Source organism: Chiloscyllium punctatum, chromosome 3, assembly GCF_047496795.1.
Source record: "Chiloscyllium punctatum isolate Juve2018m chromosome 3, sChiPun1.3, whole genome shotgun sequence".
NCBI classification, from domain to species: domain Eukaryota; kingdom Metazoa; phylum Chordata; class Chondrichthyes; order Orectolobiformes; family Hemiscylliidae; genus Chiloscyllium; species Chiloscyllium punctatum.
Window position 1 is genome coordinate 117366074 of NC_092741.1, and position 19404 is coordinate 117385477.

The following is a 19404-nucleotide window of genomic DNA, read 5'->3' on the forward strand; positions in this document are numbered from 1 at the left end:
CATCCATTTGCAGATCTCACTGTTTTCTACTTATTGGCCAGTCATGAACTACAATCTCTTCCTTAAACAATCCCCATTCATTAAAACTCAAGTAGTTAATACTTTGTTTCTAAATCAGAGACCCTACCATACCTCTCGCTCAAGCAGACTTTTTCTATCAGTTTCAAACTAGTTTTCCAAGCAACCTTGTCCTTAATTTAGATCACAAGTGTGATATACTTGGCTACCATATAGATGTGAAATTTTGATTGCACTATTGGTACAGAATCATAAGTAACTTTACATTACAGACTCATGCCTGAGCAACAGCCCCAACTCTATCTTGGGCATGTTGGAGATTGAAGTCACCTTGCTCAGCCAGATTTGCAATCTCATCACTTTGGGATGAACCAGAGAGAAAAGATTGGTAAATAAACTTCTATATTAAATCATGGGAAAGGGCAATTACCTCAGTGCAAGGAGAATAACACACACATTATGTTTCAGCCATGACATTGAAAACAAAACATAGCCAACAAGCCCAAATGATAAAATAGCTTTATTATGGACAGGATGACAATATATTTGTAGAGGCTGACAGACTTTACTCATGAAAAAAACACTTTGTAGTAGATAAGAAATCCAGCTGAGTAGAGTCTTCTCTCTGAAAATCATTTAATTATTTTTCCTGCAATTGTGAGCAGTGCACCCAGGTGGGGACATTTTGTTATAGGTGGAGTGGGGATTGTGAAATTCTGTCACCATATACATGAAAAATATTTAAAAGGCTGGCCAGTGAATTTAATTAATAATTGGATATGGGTATTTACATAAGGAAGGAATGAGAAATATCTTTGAAAGACCAGCCATAAATTAAAAACAAAATCCAGTTTGACTTTTCAGACCATGTTCACAATGCCAATAAAAGGAAGGAGAGACAGTTATCAAAGGGAATCAATTACAATGAAGAACCCATGGGTTCCCAATGAAAAACATCAGTATACCTTGAATTTGATTGGGTGAACACTTGATGCTACTCATATCACACATTACCATAAAGTTTACTTAAGACAGTGGATTTAATAACAGAAGTTAGATACTCAAAATCCATTGTTTTAAAATGTTGGGTCATTGTTATAAAGTCAATTACTGTTTCGTTGCAATTTCACAGTTAGCAGTGACAGATCAGAAGCCTCAACGAAACTTACACACTGCAAATGTATTAATTTCTGAAAGATGGGATTTTTTATTACCAATAAATCTATCAGACACTTTTCATTTCAGAAAAGAGATGGGTACATCATAGAATAACAATCAGCTTTTTACAAGAAAATTAGCTTTTAGTAAAACTCAAATAACCATGATGCTTAGAAACCTCTTCTATACAGTTCCACCTAAACATGATCACTCTTTAAAAAAAAGTAGGTAGATATAGAAAACGTGCCCCATACACATACCAAACTCTCTCACTCACCTCATTAGCATCTCTACTTTCAAATACAAACCACTGTCAGTATTAAAGAGGATCCATTTTGAGATACTTTATATGTACATGAATTAATTTCAAAAAATCTTATTTCCCCTCTGAAATAGTGGGCTACTGAACCAGGAAATGGGAGATTTTAGCAAGCTAACTTTAAAGTTGGATTCCCAATTTGAAAAATAAACAGGTGCACATTTTGGTCAATGTCCAATGATTAAACTCATTTTTTGCTCGAGAGAGTAAGGAACTGGCTATTTGAATTAAAACCAGTTTTAATCTCCATGCAAATTAATCTTGCTGTAAAATTAACTTGGTCTTATGCCCAGCAATCTTCAATTGCATCTGACACACCACTGAAAACAGATGGCATGTCTCTTGAAAATTCGATCAGTAAAATCTCTTAACAAAATAGTGCAGCACTATATTCAATTCACCACACCACCACCCATTGTGTACTTACCAGTCCAAGGAAGTGTTAATGTCGAGGTTTATTACAAAAATACCCAAAAATAAAATGCCCCAACACTATAATACCATTAAACACTGCCATGTTTACAATATGTAGTCGTCAGGCTATCTGAAATTAAAACGCATTTTGTGAGAGCACTAGACATTCAAATACCCAATATTAAAGAATTAAAGTTTCTTTTTAAAGGCAAAAGTCTGCCATTGTGTTTTAAAAGAATGCATACCTGTTTATAGTTGTATTTAAAAATGTCAGTGTTTATATAAGTGCTAAACAATACTTTGAATGCATATTTATACACAATTCTGAATGAAGTGTTGATTAAATTTACTGACAATCCAAATTTACCTTAAAAACTTTTAAAACTGTTTTTAAGAAGAAACATGTTCACGGATCACACTGCTGGCACAAGTCTAATACAATCAGGCAGCTAGAACAATAATCGACTACAGATATTATATCCCATATGTAAACATTCAGCTTTTATTGTACAATTGTTTAAGAGGTCTTCTTTTGTTTAGCAAATGTTTGGCATCTTGTCTTCAAAAATACTCTAATGTTGGACTTTCTACATCTCCCTTTAACCTGGAGTTGCTGCATTGGCTGCAGCTTGGCTGTACATTCTATAACATTCCATGTTACCTCAAACAATTTAGCTGTCCAGCACAGAGAACAGACTTTGCCTTTCTTACAGATGTTGCCAGATGTATTTTTATTTCTCTAAAAACAGGAAATATACCCCATCCCTACTTTATCCAGGCCTGCCTGGATAAACAGGGCAGCCCCAGATTACAGAAATTAACTTAAGAAGAACTGAACAGCAAATCCCTCAGACCTTAGCATAGTTGGACTCAGAGCAGCCTGAACAAACCAGGTGAAAAAAAAAACTTGCAGAAAATACAAGTGTTTCAGAACTCTAGACTCTGCAACCCAAGTGTCAGGATTGCTAGGCAGTAAAGGATATCCCTATGTCTGGCAGTGTCATAGACACTAATTGATAATAGAGGGTCTGAAATAGTCATACAGAAAACTGTCATACAAATACTTTAGCCAATGCATCAGCCCCAGCACTGGCAATGTAACATTTGGAAGGATGAAATGCCACATCATGGATGGATTCATCGAACTTTTTACGATGTGCAGTGAATTCCTGAATACATGTCTTGGTCTCGAGACTCCACAAACGAATGGAAGAGTCATGACCTTGGTGTGGGGAGGGGAGAAAAAAGAAAATGGAGAGAGTTTAAAAATAATTAATATTTATCAGAAAGGTTTCAAAAGTCATAATTTTCTACTTGGTCAGCCATACAGCGAGATTCACCACTGTGCCTATAGTCTCTGACCCAATCTAGCAGGAATTCAACAAATGCAAATCTCAACATATCAAATATGAACCATCCTCACCCTATTTTCCCAATCTAAAGAACCTAGGTACAGAGCCAAGACCAAATACCAGTGTTGAGGAGTACTGCTGAAGTTTAGCTGGCTAAAACCAACAGAACTTATTGGTTACCATCCCAATATTGTTCCAATTTGATTCTTTAAAGTATTGTTTTAATGGCAAGAATGGGAGAAAGTGAAGACTGCTGGAGAGTGCAGGGCTGGAAAAACATAGGTCAGGCAGCATCAGGAGCAGGAGAATCGACATTTTGAGCATAACCTCTTCATCAGGGAATGCGATAGGTACATGAAGGTGATAGGTCGGAGAGGAGGGTGGAGCAGATAGCTGGGAAGGAAAATGGACAGGTAGGATAGGTCAAGAGGGAGGTGCCAAATTGGAAGGTTGGATCTGGGATAAGGTGGGGAGAAGGGAAATGGAGAAACTGATGAAATTCACATTGGTTCCATGTGGTTGGAAGGTCCCAAGGCAGAAGATGAGGCGTTCTTCCTCCAGGCGTCAGCTGGTAAGGGTTTGATGATGGAGGCGGCCCAGGACCTGCATGTCTTTGGGGGAGTGGGAGGGGGAGTTAAAGAGCCCTCCAGACGTTGGGTGGCAATCCAACCTCCACCTCAGCCAGGCCACACTATAAGCCCGTCTTTCAAAGGCACAGGATTCAAAACCCAGAATGTTGCCACCTTCATACCTGTGCCTGAATTACATTCTGGAAAATTAAGCTTGGGCCTATCTGTCCACTGACTACTTAATGACCAATTAAAGGCCAATTCACTTTGCTAGGGAGGAATAGATATTCAGGTATCAAGCTAACACAACCCCAAAGATTCCTCTCTACCTCTTTCCAAAGAAAGTACTCACTACTTAATGAATAGTGTCTGATCAGGAACAAATCTGAGCTGTTGCTAGGCTGACAACTTTCTTACCAGAAGATACAGGCTTGTGATCATCTCTCACAGGTTTGTCCAAGAGGGCACCAATGAGCCAGAACGTGGCCCAGTGAGGAACTCTATCTGGTACACAACCAGGGTTCCAAATACAAGTGGAAAATTCTGCAAGGAACTACTCCTCCAACCAGAGACCATTTCACTCCCTCCTTTCCTGCTGGTAGGAACAGAAATGCTCTCTAATTTGAGGAACTATTAGTGTGAATGTCACTCCTTCCATTTAATCCAAAGCTCAGACAGAGGGAATGATTACAGGAAACTGCAAAGGACATGATGCCTATTGGGCTGATGGCAGTAGTTGTTGGGTGTGGGAGTTGGCATCGACTCAGCAAGTGAACTGGCAGTCCAATCAGGAAGCAGGTTGGGGGTGGAACTGACTTGCCAATCAAGTCAGAGAAAAAGGCTCCAGTTGAAGGAACAAATCAGGGGAAGACGAAACTCACTCTAATAGGGGGCACGGTGGTGCTGCTCTTAAGCAAGCCGGGGGGGGGGGCGCGAATGAGGAGAGGGGGCAAAGGGGGGAGTGTGGGTTGGAGGGGAGAGATAGCGTGAATGCGTGCAGAGGAGAGAAGACAGCACGAGTGAGGTGTAGGATGGTGAAGAGAGAGCAGAGTGTGAGCCGGGGTGGAAGGAGAGAGAAGAATGTGCAGGGATGGGGAAGTCTGAGTGATATGGGTAGAAAGCGCGCGAAAGTGGGGTGGGCACAGAGCATGTGCAAACAAGGTGGGGGGGGGGGGGGAGAAGAGAGAGCAAGAGCAAGGGGGAGAGACAGAGGAGGTTTCAAGCGGCACAGCACAGGCAGGACTGGACAGAACAATACAAATAGAGTGGACTAATAAGTGAGGAAGTAAAATATTGAGGTAAAGGGGCTATGAGAGTTTGAGTGATTCAGATAGTGGGTGGATGTGTAGGAGAGTGAGGGTGTGTGTATGAATGAGTGAAGGAGATTTTGTGCAAGGGTGCAGGAAGGAGTATGTGAAAGGGGTTTTGTATGCAATGGAGCCTGCTTATCTGTGCGCATTTGATTGGAGGTGATATGTGGAGAGGAATGGATGCAGATGAGTAAGAAATTAAGTGTTTGTGAAGAGAATAAGGGAAAATGACGAATTGAGGCAAATTAGTATAGTGTGATGATGGTGTTGGAAAAATTGTGACTAAAGGTTGATAAGTCCCTGCCAGGTGATTTCTAACATCCAGTGTTGAAAGAGTAGGGGTGGCGAGAGTGAATGGATTACTGATCATCTTCCAAAATTTTACCAATGCTGGAATGGTTCCTGCAGATTGGGATGTAGCAAGTATAACTTCACTATTTAAGATTGGAGGAAGACAGAAAATAGGGAATTACGGACCTGTTTGTCTTGCATCAATAGTATGCAAAATGCTAGAATCTATAATGAAGGATGTGATGAATGAACACTTAGATAACAATGATCTGATTGGGCATAGTCAGCATTGACTTATGAATTGGATAGGAGGTAATGTACTAACATGGATTAGGGTTGGCTAAAAACAGTAGGAATAAATAGGTAATTTTTGTTTTGTTGCTATGACTAGTGGAATACGGCAAAGATCAGTACTTGGGCCCCAGCTGTTCACTATATGAACGATTTGGACATGGAGACCAAATGCACTACTTTCAAGTTTGTGGGTGGCAACAAAGCTAGGTGGGAATGTGTATTGTGAGGATGATGAAAGTGGCTTCACGAGGATTTAGATGGGCTTAAATGAATGGGCAAGAACACGGCAGTCAGAATATAACATTGGAAAATTACGAGGTTACCCATATGAGGAAGCAGGAACTGAAGTGTAGAGTATTTGGTAAATTGTAAGGGGTTAGGAATTATAGATGCACAAAGGAACCTGGAAATCCTTGTCAATAAATTAATGAAGGCTAACATGCTGGTACTGCAAACTACTAGAAAGGCTAATCAGACATTTGTCTTTACTGCAAGACAACTGAAATGCATAAGTAGTGAAGTCTTGCTTCAGTTAGAAAGCACCTAGAGTTTGTGCTGTTTTGGACTCATTATCTCAGGAAAGATATTATTATGAAGTGCAGTGAAGGTCACCAGATATGTTCGCGGGATGACAGGACGGTCTCACGGAAAGGGAATAAGCAAACTGGACTTGTATTCTCTGGAGTTTCAAAGAATGAGAGGCAATATTATTGAAATCTACAGGATACTGAAAGGATAGATGCAGTAAAATGTTTCCTTTGATTGGGGAATCTAGAATCCAGGACATAATTTCAAACTAAGTGAAAAGCCACTTCAGACCAAGATGAGATTGTTTTCTTGCTGCCCAGAGGAGTTGCGAATATTTGGAAATTGCCACTCCCGTGGACTATGGAAACTTATTAACTCAATAAGTTTAAGGAAGGGATTTACAGATTTCTAAATGCAAATTACATAAAGAGATTTGGAAATAATATGGGAAATTGGATTCAAGTGGATTATTGTATTGAATAGTGGAGATGAATGGCTTATCCATGCTATGTTCTTATGAGCTATAAGGGGAGGCTGAATAGGTTCCCCTTTTTTCCCTGGAGCATCAGAGGCTGAGGGGTGACCTGATAGAAGTGTATAAAATCATGAGGGAGATGGATAGGGTAAATAGTCAAGGTCTTTTCCCTGAGATGGGTGAGTCCAGAACTAAAGGGCATAGGTTTACAGTGAGGGGGAAAGATTTAAAAGGGACCTAAGCAGCAACTTTTTCACACAGAAGGTGGTGTCTGTATGGAACGAGCTGCCAAAGAAAGTGGTGGAAGCTGGTAAACTTAAAAGGCATCTGCTTGGATAGGAATAGGAGGGGTTTACAGGCATATGGGCCAAGTACTGACAAATGGGACTAGACTAATTTAGAATAGGATATCAGACTGGCATGGACGAGTTGGACCGAAGGGTCGGTTTCTGTGCTGTATATCTCGATGACTGTATGACATTATCCAAACTAATGTATTTTAAGTAGATACTTACTGCCAGACATCAGATACAAGCCGTTTGGATCTACAGCTAAACTTGTGACAGCATCCAAATGGGCAACCATTGAATGAAGAACTTTTCCTGGAAATAAGAAAATTAGTGTATTAGAGTGGTACGACAGGAGTTAGTGAAGAAATGAGGCTATTTAACCCATTGAACCTACAGACCTTTTATATAGCTGCAGCTGTTTATTGTAAGTCTACATCTTTTTAAATTCTAATAGCCCAGTGAAGATTTGAATACATAATTTAGGCTAACAATTCACTGCAATAAATAGCTAATGACTCTACACTTTTACAAGTGTCAATTTTAGGACATCATGTTAAAGCAAGATTTCAGCTCTTGATTCGACGGGTGTAAGCATTTCTGTGCGAGTATTCAGAGAAGCAAGCTGCTCTCCCTGAATGCTGGGAAAAAAAAAATCCTCCCTCAGCCACAACTATTGCAACAATGTCCATAGTACAGAGGAGACAATGCTAGTTGTCTGGAAATACATAGACGTGGATAAATCCCCAGGACCTGATCAGGTGAACACTAGAACTCTGTTGGAAGCTAGGGAAGTGATCACTGGGCCCCTTGCTCAGATATTTGTATCATCGATAGTCACAGGTGAGGTGCCAGAGGACTGGAGGTTGGCTAACATGGTAGCACTGTTTAAGAAAGATGGTAAGGACACACCAGGGAACTATGGACCGGTAGGCCTGACATCAGTGGGCAAGTTGTTGGAGGGAATCCTGAGGGACAGGATTCACGCGTATTTGAAAAGGCAAGGACTGATTAGGGATAGTCAATATGGCCTTGTGCATGGGAAATCATGTCTCACAAACTTGGTTGAGATTTTTGGAGTAGCAAAGAGATTGATGAGGGCAGAGTGGTAGATGTGATCTATGTGGACATCATTAAGACATTCGACAAAGTTCCTCAAGGGAGACTGGTTAGCAAGATTAGATCTCACAGAATATAGGAAGAACTAGCCATTTGGATACAGAACTGGCTCAAAGGTAGAAGACAGAGGGTGGTGGTGGAAGGTTGCTTTACAGACTGGACACCTGTGACCAGTGGAGTGCCACAAGGATTGGTGCTGGGTCCTCTACTATTCGTCATTTATATAAACGATTTGGACATGAACATAGAAAATATAGTGAGTAAGTTTGCAGATAACACCAAATTTGGAGGTGAAGTCGACAGCAAAGAAGGTTACCTCAGAGTACAATGGGATTTTAATCAGATGGGCAAATGGGCTGAGGAGTAGCAGATAAAGTTGAACTTAAATAAATGCGAGGTGCTGCATTTTGGAAAAGCAAATCAGAGCAGGATTTATACACTTAATATAAGGTCCTGGGGAGCGTTGCTGAACAAAGAGATCTTGGAGTGCAGGTTCACAGTTCCTTGAAACTGGAGTCACAGGTAGATAGGGTAATGAAGATGGTGTTTGGTATGCTTTCCTTTATTTGTCAGAGTGTTGAGTATAGGAGTTGGGAGGTCATGTTGCAGCTGTACAGGACATTGGTTAGGCAACTTTTGGAATATCGTGTGCAATCCTGCTCTTCTTCCTATTGGAAGGATGTTGCGAAACTTGAAAAAGTTCAGGAAAGATTTACAAGGATGTTGCCGGGATTGGAGGATTTCAGCTACCGGGGGGAGGCTGAACAGGCTGGGGCTGTTTTCCCTGGAGTGTCAGAGGCTGAGAGGTGACCTTACAGAGATTTATAAAACTATGAGGGGCATGGATGGGATAAATAGGCAAAGTCTTTTCCCTGGGATGGGAGGGGGAAAAGAGTCCAGATCTAGAGGGCATAGGTTAGGGTGAGAGGGGAAATATTTAAAAGGGATCTAAGAGACAACGTTTTCCACACAGAGGGTGATGTGTGTATGGAATGAGCTGCCAGAGGAAGTGGAGGAGGCTGGTACAACTACAGCATTTAAAAGGCATCTGGATGGGCATATGAATAGGAAGGGTTTAGAAGAATATGGGACAAGTGCTGGCAAATGGGACTAGATTAGGTTAGGATATCTGGTCAGCATGGACGAGTTGGACCCAAGGGTCTGTTTCCTTGCTATACATCTCTGTGACTCTATGTAGTTGTTGTCTCAGGGATATTGAGAAATATAAAATAGTTCCTATATTTAATTCACTTTATAGGGAGCTGATTTAAATAGTAATCCATTCAGCCATTTGCCTTAAAATTTTAAGAAGTCCTGAAAAGTTTCATCTAATTCATTCACCAGATATGTATCTCCCTTGCAAGATCAGGTTTGGGGAAAGATTTCAAAGAGGAGTCTTGAATCCTGTGTTCAGTCACACAATCTGATCCGAGCTCTTTAGTGACGCAGTGTGGGAGGGGTCTCTGGAGAAAGATCCAAGACACTAACTCTCCCAATAAAGTACATGATATTTATACATGTTGCACTACAATGATTACATACAACATTGATATCAGTGCTTGCCAAGTACCTTCTGATTATTATGCTCCTTCCCAGACATTTGCCAGTCTCATTGTGCTTTGTGGATGCGGTTTATTAGCTTGTGAAGCTGCAATTATTTATTTTCCCAAGGTCATTTATGATTAAGTAATGTTTTGCAATTGTTCCCTTACAATGCTTTGTATTCTTTCACGAGGTTACCTGTTTACACCATTTGCCCTTCAATACCTCGTGCTGGCAGGATAGGGCTTTTTCTATTATCTATACCCATTTGTTTAAAGGACTTCAGCTAAATTCCTTAATATTAGTTTGTTAGTTGCACTTATAATTTCAGTATACCTACTTGTATAATATGTTATGGCAATTACTTAAAAAGTCTTCAACTATGGTGGGATCAGACTTTCCCTTCTACACTTTACTAAGTAACAAACTTGTTGGTATTAGGAGCATATCTAGGTTTTTTTCACAGACAGTCCAAATCAAGACGGTCTCTATGCCTGGAGTCATTGCCTACAGGAAATTATTTAAATTCCCTGATGTTTAACACACTAAAGTCAAAACTATTATTGTATGAATATTTGCGTGTACATGTATATGTACATAAAACTACCTAAAAAGTTGCAACTTTTAGTCCTTACTGAACAAGTTTTGAATTAGCTTGTTGAAAGGCCTCCATCCGAGCTTCCCTTATCAAAAATGTCTGATGTCTGCATTCCTTCGTTCTTTTCCACTTTCTGAGGCACTTCCTTGTCTTATCTGGTTGTCATGTACATGAAAGCCACGGTTCAGACTGTGGAAACTGCTATGTTCAACTCACAATTCTCTTCAGCCATCTTATGTTAGCTAAAACCACAGTCAGCCATTTTGTGTTACCTTCAGCTTTGGGCAGCTCCAACAGTCAGCATTCTTTGCTCTTTCCTAATGCAAGAGCATAATTCTTAGCTAGCTAACTCCTTAAAGTACTGCAGTCTTTGTTGTTTAGATACAATCTCAGTGTTGGTTAGTTCCAGAATTTTCATCCAGGATTCAATAAGTAGGAAAGCTAAGAGTATGATGGTATTCCCATGCACCACATGGATAAACAAAACACTTTCCCTCTACATGTAGCCAAATTTCTTTTAATCAATACTTATTAATCACTTCCATTGTTTTTACTTTACAAAAGTATTTTGTTTTGAAATATTTTCCTGTGTGCTATGAGTGTCTGTCACAGGAATACTTATCATGAAACTGCAATGGGTCACCCACAAAATGCGATTAATTTTTGCAAACCAGAGGTTAATTTTGAATCAACTGATTTTGATCTCGTGTTCCATCTGGACTGTACAAGCAATCAACTTTTACACAGTTGAATCCTCTCAGCTCTTCTGTGGTCAACAGTTCTTTCAAATATGAACGATAATATAAAAACCATATGAACTGCAAATGTTATAAATCAGAAACTGCTGGAAAAGGTCAGCAGGTCTGGCAGCATCTGTAAGAGAAAGCAGAGTTTGCATTTGAGGTCCAGTGAGGAAGGGTCACTGGATCTGAAAAGTTAACTTCGCTTTCTCTCCACAGGTGCTCCCAGACCTGCTGAGCTTTTCCAGCAATTTCTGTTTTTACGAATGATAATATGTTTAAATATCAATTACAAATCTGAGTGATGATTTTAAACTTCTGCCCCTGGATATGATAGCATTTACAAAGTTGTGATACTATAGGTTTTGTATCCCTAGAAAATCCAGAATCCCGTGTGCCTAACAGATGAACATTGAGGCAGTCAAAAGCCACAGGTGCACATAACTGACAGGACATTAATTGGCTTGATATATTAATGTTATCGAGAGTCAACTAATTTGCTGCTCTAACCAATAAACTGATAACTAACTGCACAGATAGTAACCAAAACATATACAGTGTATTTGCTATTCAACTGCAGCTGTCTGTTGTAAGCCAATTTCCTTCCATTTCTAATGGTTCTGAAACAGTATGCTCAATGTCAGTTATCGCTGAACATTTTCATAGATATTGCCCTTGATCGGGCATCAAGTAGGATAAAGTCTTTGAAAAATGGTCTCCACTGGCAACACTCACATCAGCACCAGGCGAAGTAGTAAATGCTGCTCAGCTTGGAGGTGATAGAGGGGATTGCCAATTGCAGGACTTTTCTGCCCTTGGATTCCCCCTCCTGGGTTTACTGTTTTGATTTAAGTTGTCACGAAAGAAACTCCATTTATTTCAGTTGGGAAAGAAAAATCAAAAGAAATAAATGTTCTTTGGACTGTGCCAACACGACACCTTTCTAAACTAAAAACCTTTTGCCTTCAAGCAGTCAGAACCCATTTATTCCTGACTAGTCATGCATCTGTCAAGATGCCTCTTAAACGTTGCTATTGCATATGCTTCTCCCACTTTCTTTGGTGGTGCATTTCAGACACTTACCACACTCTATATAAAAAAAACTTGCCCCTCATATCATCTTTAAACTTTCCCCTTTTTACTTTAAACTTATGTCCCCCAGTAAGCGACATTTCTACTCTAGGAAACAAGACTACAGATCTCTCCATTCTATCCACACCTCTCAATTTTGTAAACTTCTATCAGGTCACCCCTCAGCCTCTGATATTCAAGGGAAAACCAATCAAGTCTGTTCAAGCTCTCCTTACAGCTAATACCCTCCAAACCCAGCAACATCCTAATAAACCTTTTCTGTACACTTTCCAAAGCCTCCACATCCTTCTGGTAGTGTGGTGACCAGAAGGCATTGTCTTCCTATAGTGCAGTGGTTATTATGTTCACCTCACATGCGACAGATTCCTGGTTCAGAAGCAGGGGTGTTCCCTTCCAAGGGCGGCACAGTGGCTCAGTGGCTAGCACTGCTGCCTCACAGTGCCAGGGACCCCTGTTCATTCCCGCCTCGGGCAACCGTGTGTGGAATTTACACATTCTTCCCAGTGTCTGCGTGGGTTTCCTCCAGGTGCTCCGGTTTCCTCCCACAATCCAAAGATGTGCAGGTCAGGTGAATTGGCCATGCTAAATCGTCCATAGTGTTAGGTGCATTAGTCAGGGGTAAATATAGGGTAGAGGAATGGGTCTGGGTGGGTTATTCTTCAGAGGGTCAGTGTGGACTTATTGGAGCGAAGGGCCTGTTTCCATACTGCAAGGAATCTAATCTAATCTATAAGAACTATACATAATATTCCAAACATGGCCTAACTAAAGTTCTATACAACTGTAACATGATTTGGCAATTTTTATACTCTGTGGCCTGACCAATGAAGGCAAGCATGCTATATGTCTTCTTGACCATATTACCTGTTTGCTTTGTCATTTTCAGAGAACTGTACACCTGGTGCCTTAGATCCCATTGTATATTAATACTTCTAAGGATTCAGCCATTTAAGATATACTTCCCTCTTGCATTAGACCTTCCAACACGCATTACCTTACATTTGTCCAGATCAAATTCGATCTGCCATTTCTCCACCCAAGTTTCCGGTGTATCTATATCCTTTTGTATCATTTGGCAATCCTCCTCACTATCCACAGCTCCCCCAATCTTTGTGTCATCTGTAAACTTACTAATCAGATCACCTTCATTCTCCTTCAAATCATTTATTTATATTACAAACAACAGGGCTCCCAACACTGGTCCTTGTAGAACACCACTGGCCACAAATCTCCAGTCAGAAAAACACCCTTCCACTCCTACTCTATGCCTTCTATGACCAAGACAGTTCTGTATTCATCTTACCAGCTCACCACAGATGCCATATGACTTCAGCTTTGACATTGTCGAAGGCCTTGCTAAAGTTTATGTTGACAACATCCACCATCCTGCCCTCATCAATCATCTTTGTCATTTCATTAAAAATCTCAATCAAGTTTGAGACACACAAAGCCATGCTAATAAGTCCATATTTTTCCAAATGTGAGTAAATCCTATCCATAAACATTTTCTTATAATTTCCCTACCACTGACATAAAGCTCACTGGCCTGTAATTTCACAGATTATCCTTGTCACCCATCTTAAACAAAGGAACAATGTGAGCTATTCTCCAGTCCTCTTGGACCTCTCTTGTGACTAAAGAGGACACAAAGATTTCGTACAAGTCCCCAGCAATTTCGTCCCGCAGTATTCTGGGAGAGATCCCATGTTGTCCTGGGAACTTGTCTACCTTAGTAGTTTTCAAAACACCCTTTCTTAAAGTATCGACATCCCCAAGAATATCAACATTCCCCCCCCTCTAGACTCACCATCTAGAGTCCTTCTCCTTTGTATGCACTGATGCAATGTATATGTTAGATATGCTGCCCAAAATCTACATTCTCCAGCTCCTGTTTCAATATTGTGGTAGTTAGCCTTCCCCCAGTTTAGTACTTTTACCCTAGAACTACTCTTATTCTTATCCGTAAGTAACTTAAAACTTATGGAAATATGGTCACTATTCTCAAAATGCTCCCCCACTGAAACTGCCATCACCTGACTGGGCTCATTCCTCAATATCGGGTCTAGTGCAGCCCCTTTCTTAGTTGGACTGTTTAGATATTGCTTCAAAAAACCCTCCAGGATGCATCTAACAAATTCCGCCCCCATCCAAACCCTTAGCACAAAGGGAGCCCCAATCAACACAGGGGAAGTTAAAAGCAGTAATGACTGCTTTTTAAAAAATCTTTTTCCATAATCTGTCCACATATCTGTTCCTCAATCTCCTGCTGACTGTCAGGAGGCCTGTACTACAACCCCAAAGTGATTGCACTCTTCATATTCCTCAACTCTACTCATACGGTTTTGCTGGATGAGCCTTCCAAAGTGTCCTCCTCAGTACAGCTGTGATATTCTCCCTAATCAGTAACACCATTTCCCATCTCTTTTACATCTCTCTCGATCTTGCCTGAAACATCTAAATTCCACAAAATTAAGATGCCAGTCTCGTGCCTCTCTCAACCAAATGACTTTGAAAGCTGGGATTACACTGGGAATATTCATATCTATAGAGTCTTCAGCATTAAGTCTACTTATTTATTCAGAGAGTTTTCTTTGTAAGGAACATTTCTGAAAGCTTTTCTCTCTTGTTACACTTAACCTTGTGGAAAAGCACCTCCTTAAATGACACTTGTGAGATGAATAACATACCTATGTAAAGAGCTGAAGCGCACAATGTAAATTTTGAAGATAAAGAACAAATAAGAGTGGAATGGAGTGGTGGAAAAGGTGATTGAAGTCTCTACTGTTAATGGTATGCTTAACACAGGAGACAAACTCTGGATAATTCAAAAGATGCAAGTTTCAACAAACAACATCACTATACAGAGAAGAAATAAATATTTTCCTACCTGTATTATTGTCAAAAAATTTTATGTGTCGGTCCTCATGGGCTGTGATAGTAACAGGAAGTGTAGGATGACTAATGACCTTATTAATCTGACATGTAGAAGAAGCTGAATAGGCAAATAAAGGGAAGCATATTAAGAAATTGTGACATTGAAATAAGAACATAGATAATCATTTGTTCATTCTAAATTTAAAAGTCATAAAATGAAAACATTTCTATTACTTCGTACACAGATATTTCGCTAACATGATGTGTTACTCCTCATTGGGGTGGCATTCTGGAAATCAAGGTCTGCTTTCCCAGAGTTGTCACAAAAGTTAAGATTTTTAAGAAATTCATAGAATTCCCCAATTTGCCTCTTTTAGACCCTGACAGAAAGGATGGACCAGGTTTCTATATTTAACAAGAATTATTATTTATTACAAATAAATAGACTCGAGCTACAGGTAAACATCTTGAACTGTTAGCATATATCTCTACGTTAAAACTCAATCATTTTTAAACTCCCTGCTCTACACACATACGGACAGACACAGATAGGGGGAAAAAGAAAAGTGTAACTGGTTCTCATTTATTAAGGCCTTTGACAACATTTAATAGAGTCAGACTAAAGCAACTGTAACGGGGAAATAAACTGGCTATCAGGCTTGAGAATGCTTCTAATTGCAGAGCAAAAACAGCTCCTTTTCATCCAGGGATCCTATGGTTTCTGCAAAAACATTCACACCTCAAAGTTGTTCAGCTAACTGGGAGTCAATCACACAATTGGCAGGCAGGAAGCCTTTGTCACCCACAACTGGTCTCTAGTCCACAGCTATTCTTTGTTAGCTGAAGTTTCACGTACATGCTCCTTGGCTCCAGCTTGTCTACAAACCAGACCTCTAATACTGCTTAAACAGGCAGTTGTGCAAAAAACACTTACAATGCATGTCATGTTATTTGCTTTTTAAATGCAGCAATCTTTTAACAATCCTGGGTTTTTAAACCAGTTCTTTTCCTGCTTCATTCCATAATCAAAAATATGATGATAGGATCTTTCCATGAATGTGACTAACATAATCAAAGATAACTTAAGAATTAGTCTACCATTGATGGAGCTCACTATAAAACTAAATGTCTTGCCAAGAGTAGAAATTGAAGGACAAAAGGACCTATTTTGAAGGATTATTTGGATGTGACCAAAGGATTCATGACTTCTGACATAAGCAACTTCTTCAGCTGTTCATGGTACGTGAGCTAAATACTAAGCATCAATAGGCTTTCAAATGTGGAGTACCACGTCTAGTCCAATCTCACCGTCTCCAAACCATTCCCAGGAGGCAGCCAAAGCCTGTTTGACCTAATCCACAGACCGTAATTATGTTCTTCTGCATTTCAAGGATCTTTTCTAAATGTGGAACTAGAGCTGGAGTAGGGACATTTATCCATTTCAAGACTCAGTTCAAATACAACACAGCGAAACTACCTCTTCATTCCCTAACGTGCGCTCGAGTTATCCAGAATGTCTCCCAATGCGCCAATATGCAAGCATTTTTGATTAGACTGTATATTTCAAGGAGACAGGATGGAACTATTTAAAAAGATCACTGACTGGGATAATGTAGACAGAAACTTAAGAGTTTCTGGCTAATCTTAATTCCTATTTGTAACATCCTAGAGTTGTATAGCACAGAAACAGATCCTTCAGTTCAACTTGTCCACATTGACCAGATATCCCATTTACCAGCATTTGGCCAATATCCCTTTAAAACCTTCCTATTCATATACCCATCCAGGTGCGTTTTAAATGTTGTATTGTACCACCCGTCACTACTTCCTCTGGCACCTTGTTCCATATATAGAGTCATAGAGACGTACAGCATGGAAACAGATCCTTCGGTCCAACCCGTCCATGCCGACCAGATATCCCAACCCAATCTAGTCCCACTCACCAGCACCCGGCCCATATCCCTCCAAACCCTTCCTATTCATATACCCATCCAAATGCCTCTTAAATGTTGTAATTGTACCAGCCTCCATCACATCCTCTGGCAGCTCTTTCCATACACGTACCACCCTCTGCGTAAAAACGTTGCCCCTTAGGTCTCTTTTATATCTTTCCCCTCTCACCCTAAACCTATGCCCTCTAGTTATGGACTCCCCGACCCCAGGGAAAAGACTTTGCCTATTTATCCTATCCATGCCCCTCATAATTTTGTAAACCTCTATAAGGTCACCCCTCAGCTTCCGACGCTCCAGGGAAAACAGCCCCAGCCTGTTCAGCCTCTCCCTGTAAGTTCAGATCCTCCAATCCTGGCAACATCCTTGTAAATGTTTTCTGAACCCTTTCAAGTTTCACAACATCCTTCCGATAGGAAGGAGACCAGAACTGCATGCAATACTCCAATAGTGGCCTAACCAATGCCCTGTACAGCCACAACATGACCTCCCAACTCCTGTACTCAATACTCTGACCAATAAGGGAAAGCATACCAAACGCCTTCTTCACTATTCTATCTACCTGCGACTCCACTTTCAAGGAGCTATGAACCTGCACACCAAGGTCTCTTTGTTCAGCAACACTCCCTAGGACCTTACCATTAAGTGTATAAGTCCTGCTAAGATTTGCTTTCCCAAAATGCAGCACCTCGCATTTATCTTAATTAAACTCCATCTGCCACTTCTCAGCCCATTGGCCCATCTGGACCAGATCCTGTTGTAATCTGAGGTAACCCTCTTCGCTGTCTACTACACCTCCAATATATGCACTACCCTCTGCGTGAAAAGGTTGCCCTCAGGTCCCTCTCACCTTAAACCTATGCACCCTCTAGCTTTCGATTCTCCCACCCTGGGGAAAAACCTTGCCTATTTACCCTATCCGTGCCGCTTGGGATTTTATAAATCGCTATAAGGTCACCCGTCAGCCTCTGACACTTGAGGGAAAACAGCCACAAGTATATTCAGCCTCTCCCTACAGTTCAAACCCTCCAACCCTGGCAATATTCTGAAAAATATTTTCTGCACCTTTTTAAGTTTAACGTGATCTTTCCAGTAATAGGGAGGCCAGAATGGAACACAGTAATCCAAAAGTGTTCTAACCAATATCCTGTACAGCTGCAAAATGACATTCCAACTCCTGTACTCAATGCACTGACCAATAAAGGCAAGGGTACCAAATGCCTGTCTATCCGTGACTCCACTTTGAAGGAACTAACAACCTACACCCCAAGGTCTTTTTGTTCAGCAACACTCCTCAAGGCCCACCCTTGTTTGCCTGACCAAAATGCCACACCTTACATTTATCTCAAACTCCATCTGCCACTCCTCGACCCATCAGCTCATCTGATCAAGGTCCCTTTGTACTCTGAGATAACCTCCTTCACTGTCCACCATATCTCCAATTTTGGTGAAGTGCGTGAGTCAGTCAAGTCAGTCTTCCTTCACAGGAGACACTGTTATCCTCACAGAGTACAGTGGTTCAATGAAAGTTCACCAGCACCTCCTGAAGGAGCAATTAGGGACAAGGCATTGACACCCATGTCCCTTGAAGCACTGCAAACTACCTGTCCTTGCCTGAGATGCCCTGCTTCCAGCAACAGATCATCTTGACAGTGATAGGAGTTCAAACCCTGGGCAAACTCTGCAGCCTTATCCCCTTTCACCCAGCCTCAGACATCTCTCTTGGAACTTGTGTAGATGGAATAGACGCTATCTCCCCTATTATACTCCTCAACGTTAAAGCCAACAGATTATAGTACGCAATTTCACCCTCACTGATGGCACATTCAGACAAGGAATGCAATCTGGTAAAGAATTATTTCTGCTGTCTGGTTTTAAACAGACAGCACAATATCAGAGCCCAGCTTTCTCCAGAATTTGTTTTATCTCATTACCCAGAGCTGGACATGTGCAAGAGAAAGACAGCTCCTGCATACTTACACAATGGATACATTTATATGAATGGGTACAGTTACCTAGGTGTAAACCGTGACAGTCAATAGAAGACCCCCTTAGTTTCACACGTGAGAGAGACCCTGCATGTCGGAGTTATTCACATGCCATACAGAGTACAAACAGTGCTGAGGAAGCTGGCACTGTCGGAGGATCTGTGCTGAGGGAGTGGGGACTGTTGAATTTAAGTTATACTTACTTCCTATGATTGCTAAACAGATTAGATTCCCCTCAGTGTGGAATCAGGCCCTTCAGCCCAACTAGTCCACACTGACCCTCCGAAGAGCAACCCACCCAGACCCATTTCCCTCTGACTAATGCACCTAACGCTATGGCCAATTTAGCATGACCAATTCAAGGAGGAAACCGGAGCACTTGGAGGAAACCCATGCAGACACGGGGAGAACGTGCAAACTCCACAGTTATCGCCTGAAGCTGTAATCGAACCTGGGACCCTGGTGTTGTGAGGCAGCAGGACTATC

General features: G+C 40.9%; 1 protein-coding gene across 2 annotated transcripts in view; it reads right to left on the bottom strand.

Annotated features, from left to right (window-relative positions):
* Window positions 1-523: 523 nt before the first annotated feature.
* strn (striatin, calmodulin binding protein) overlaps window positions 524-19404 on the bottom strand; it is a 145512-nt gene continuing 126631 nt past the window's right edge. For both annotated transcript variants that reach the window (XM_072559133.1, XM_072559128.1), the window contains 3 exons: window positions 14994-15098; window positions 7244-7330; window positions 524-3131 (listed from right to left, as the gene is read on the bottom strand). In XM_072559133.1, coding sequence (XP_072415234.1) covers window positions 2962-3131; window positions 7244-7330; window positions 14994-15098 — 362 coding nt within the window. In that variant the 3' untranslated portion in view covers window positions 524-2961. The remainder of the gene's footprint in view (window positions 3132-7243; window positions 7331-14993; window positions 15099-19404) is intronic.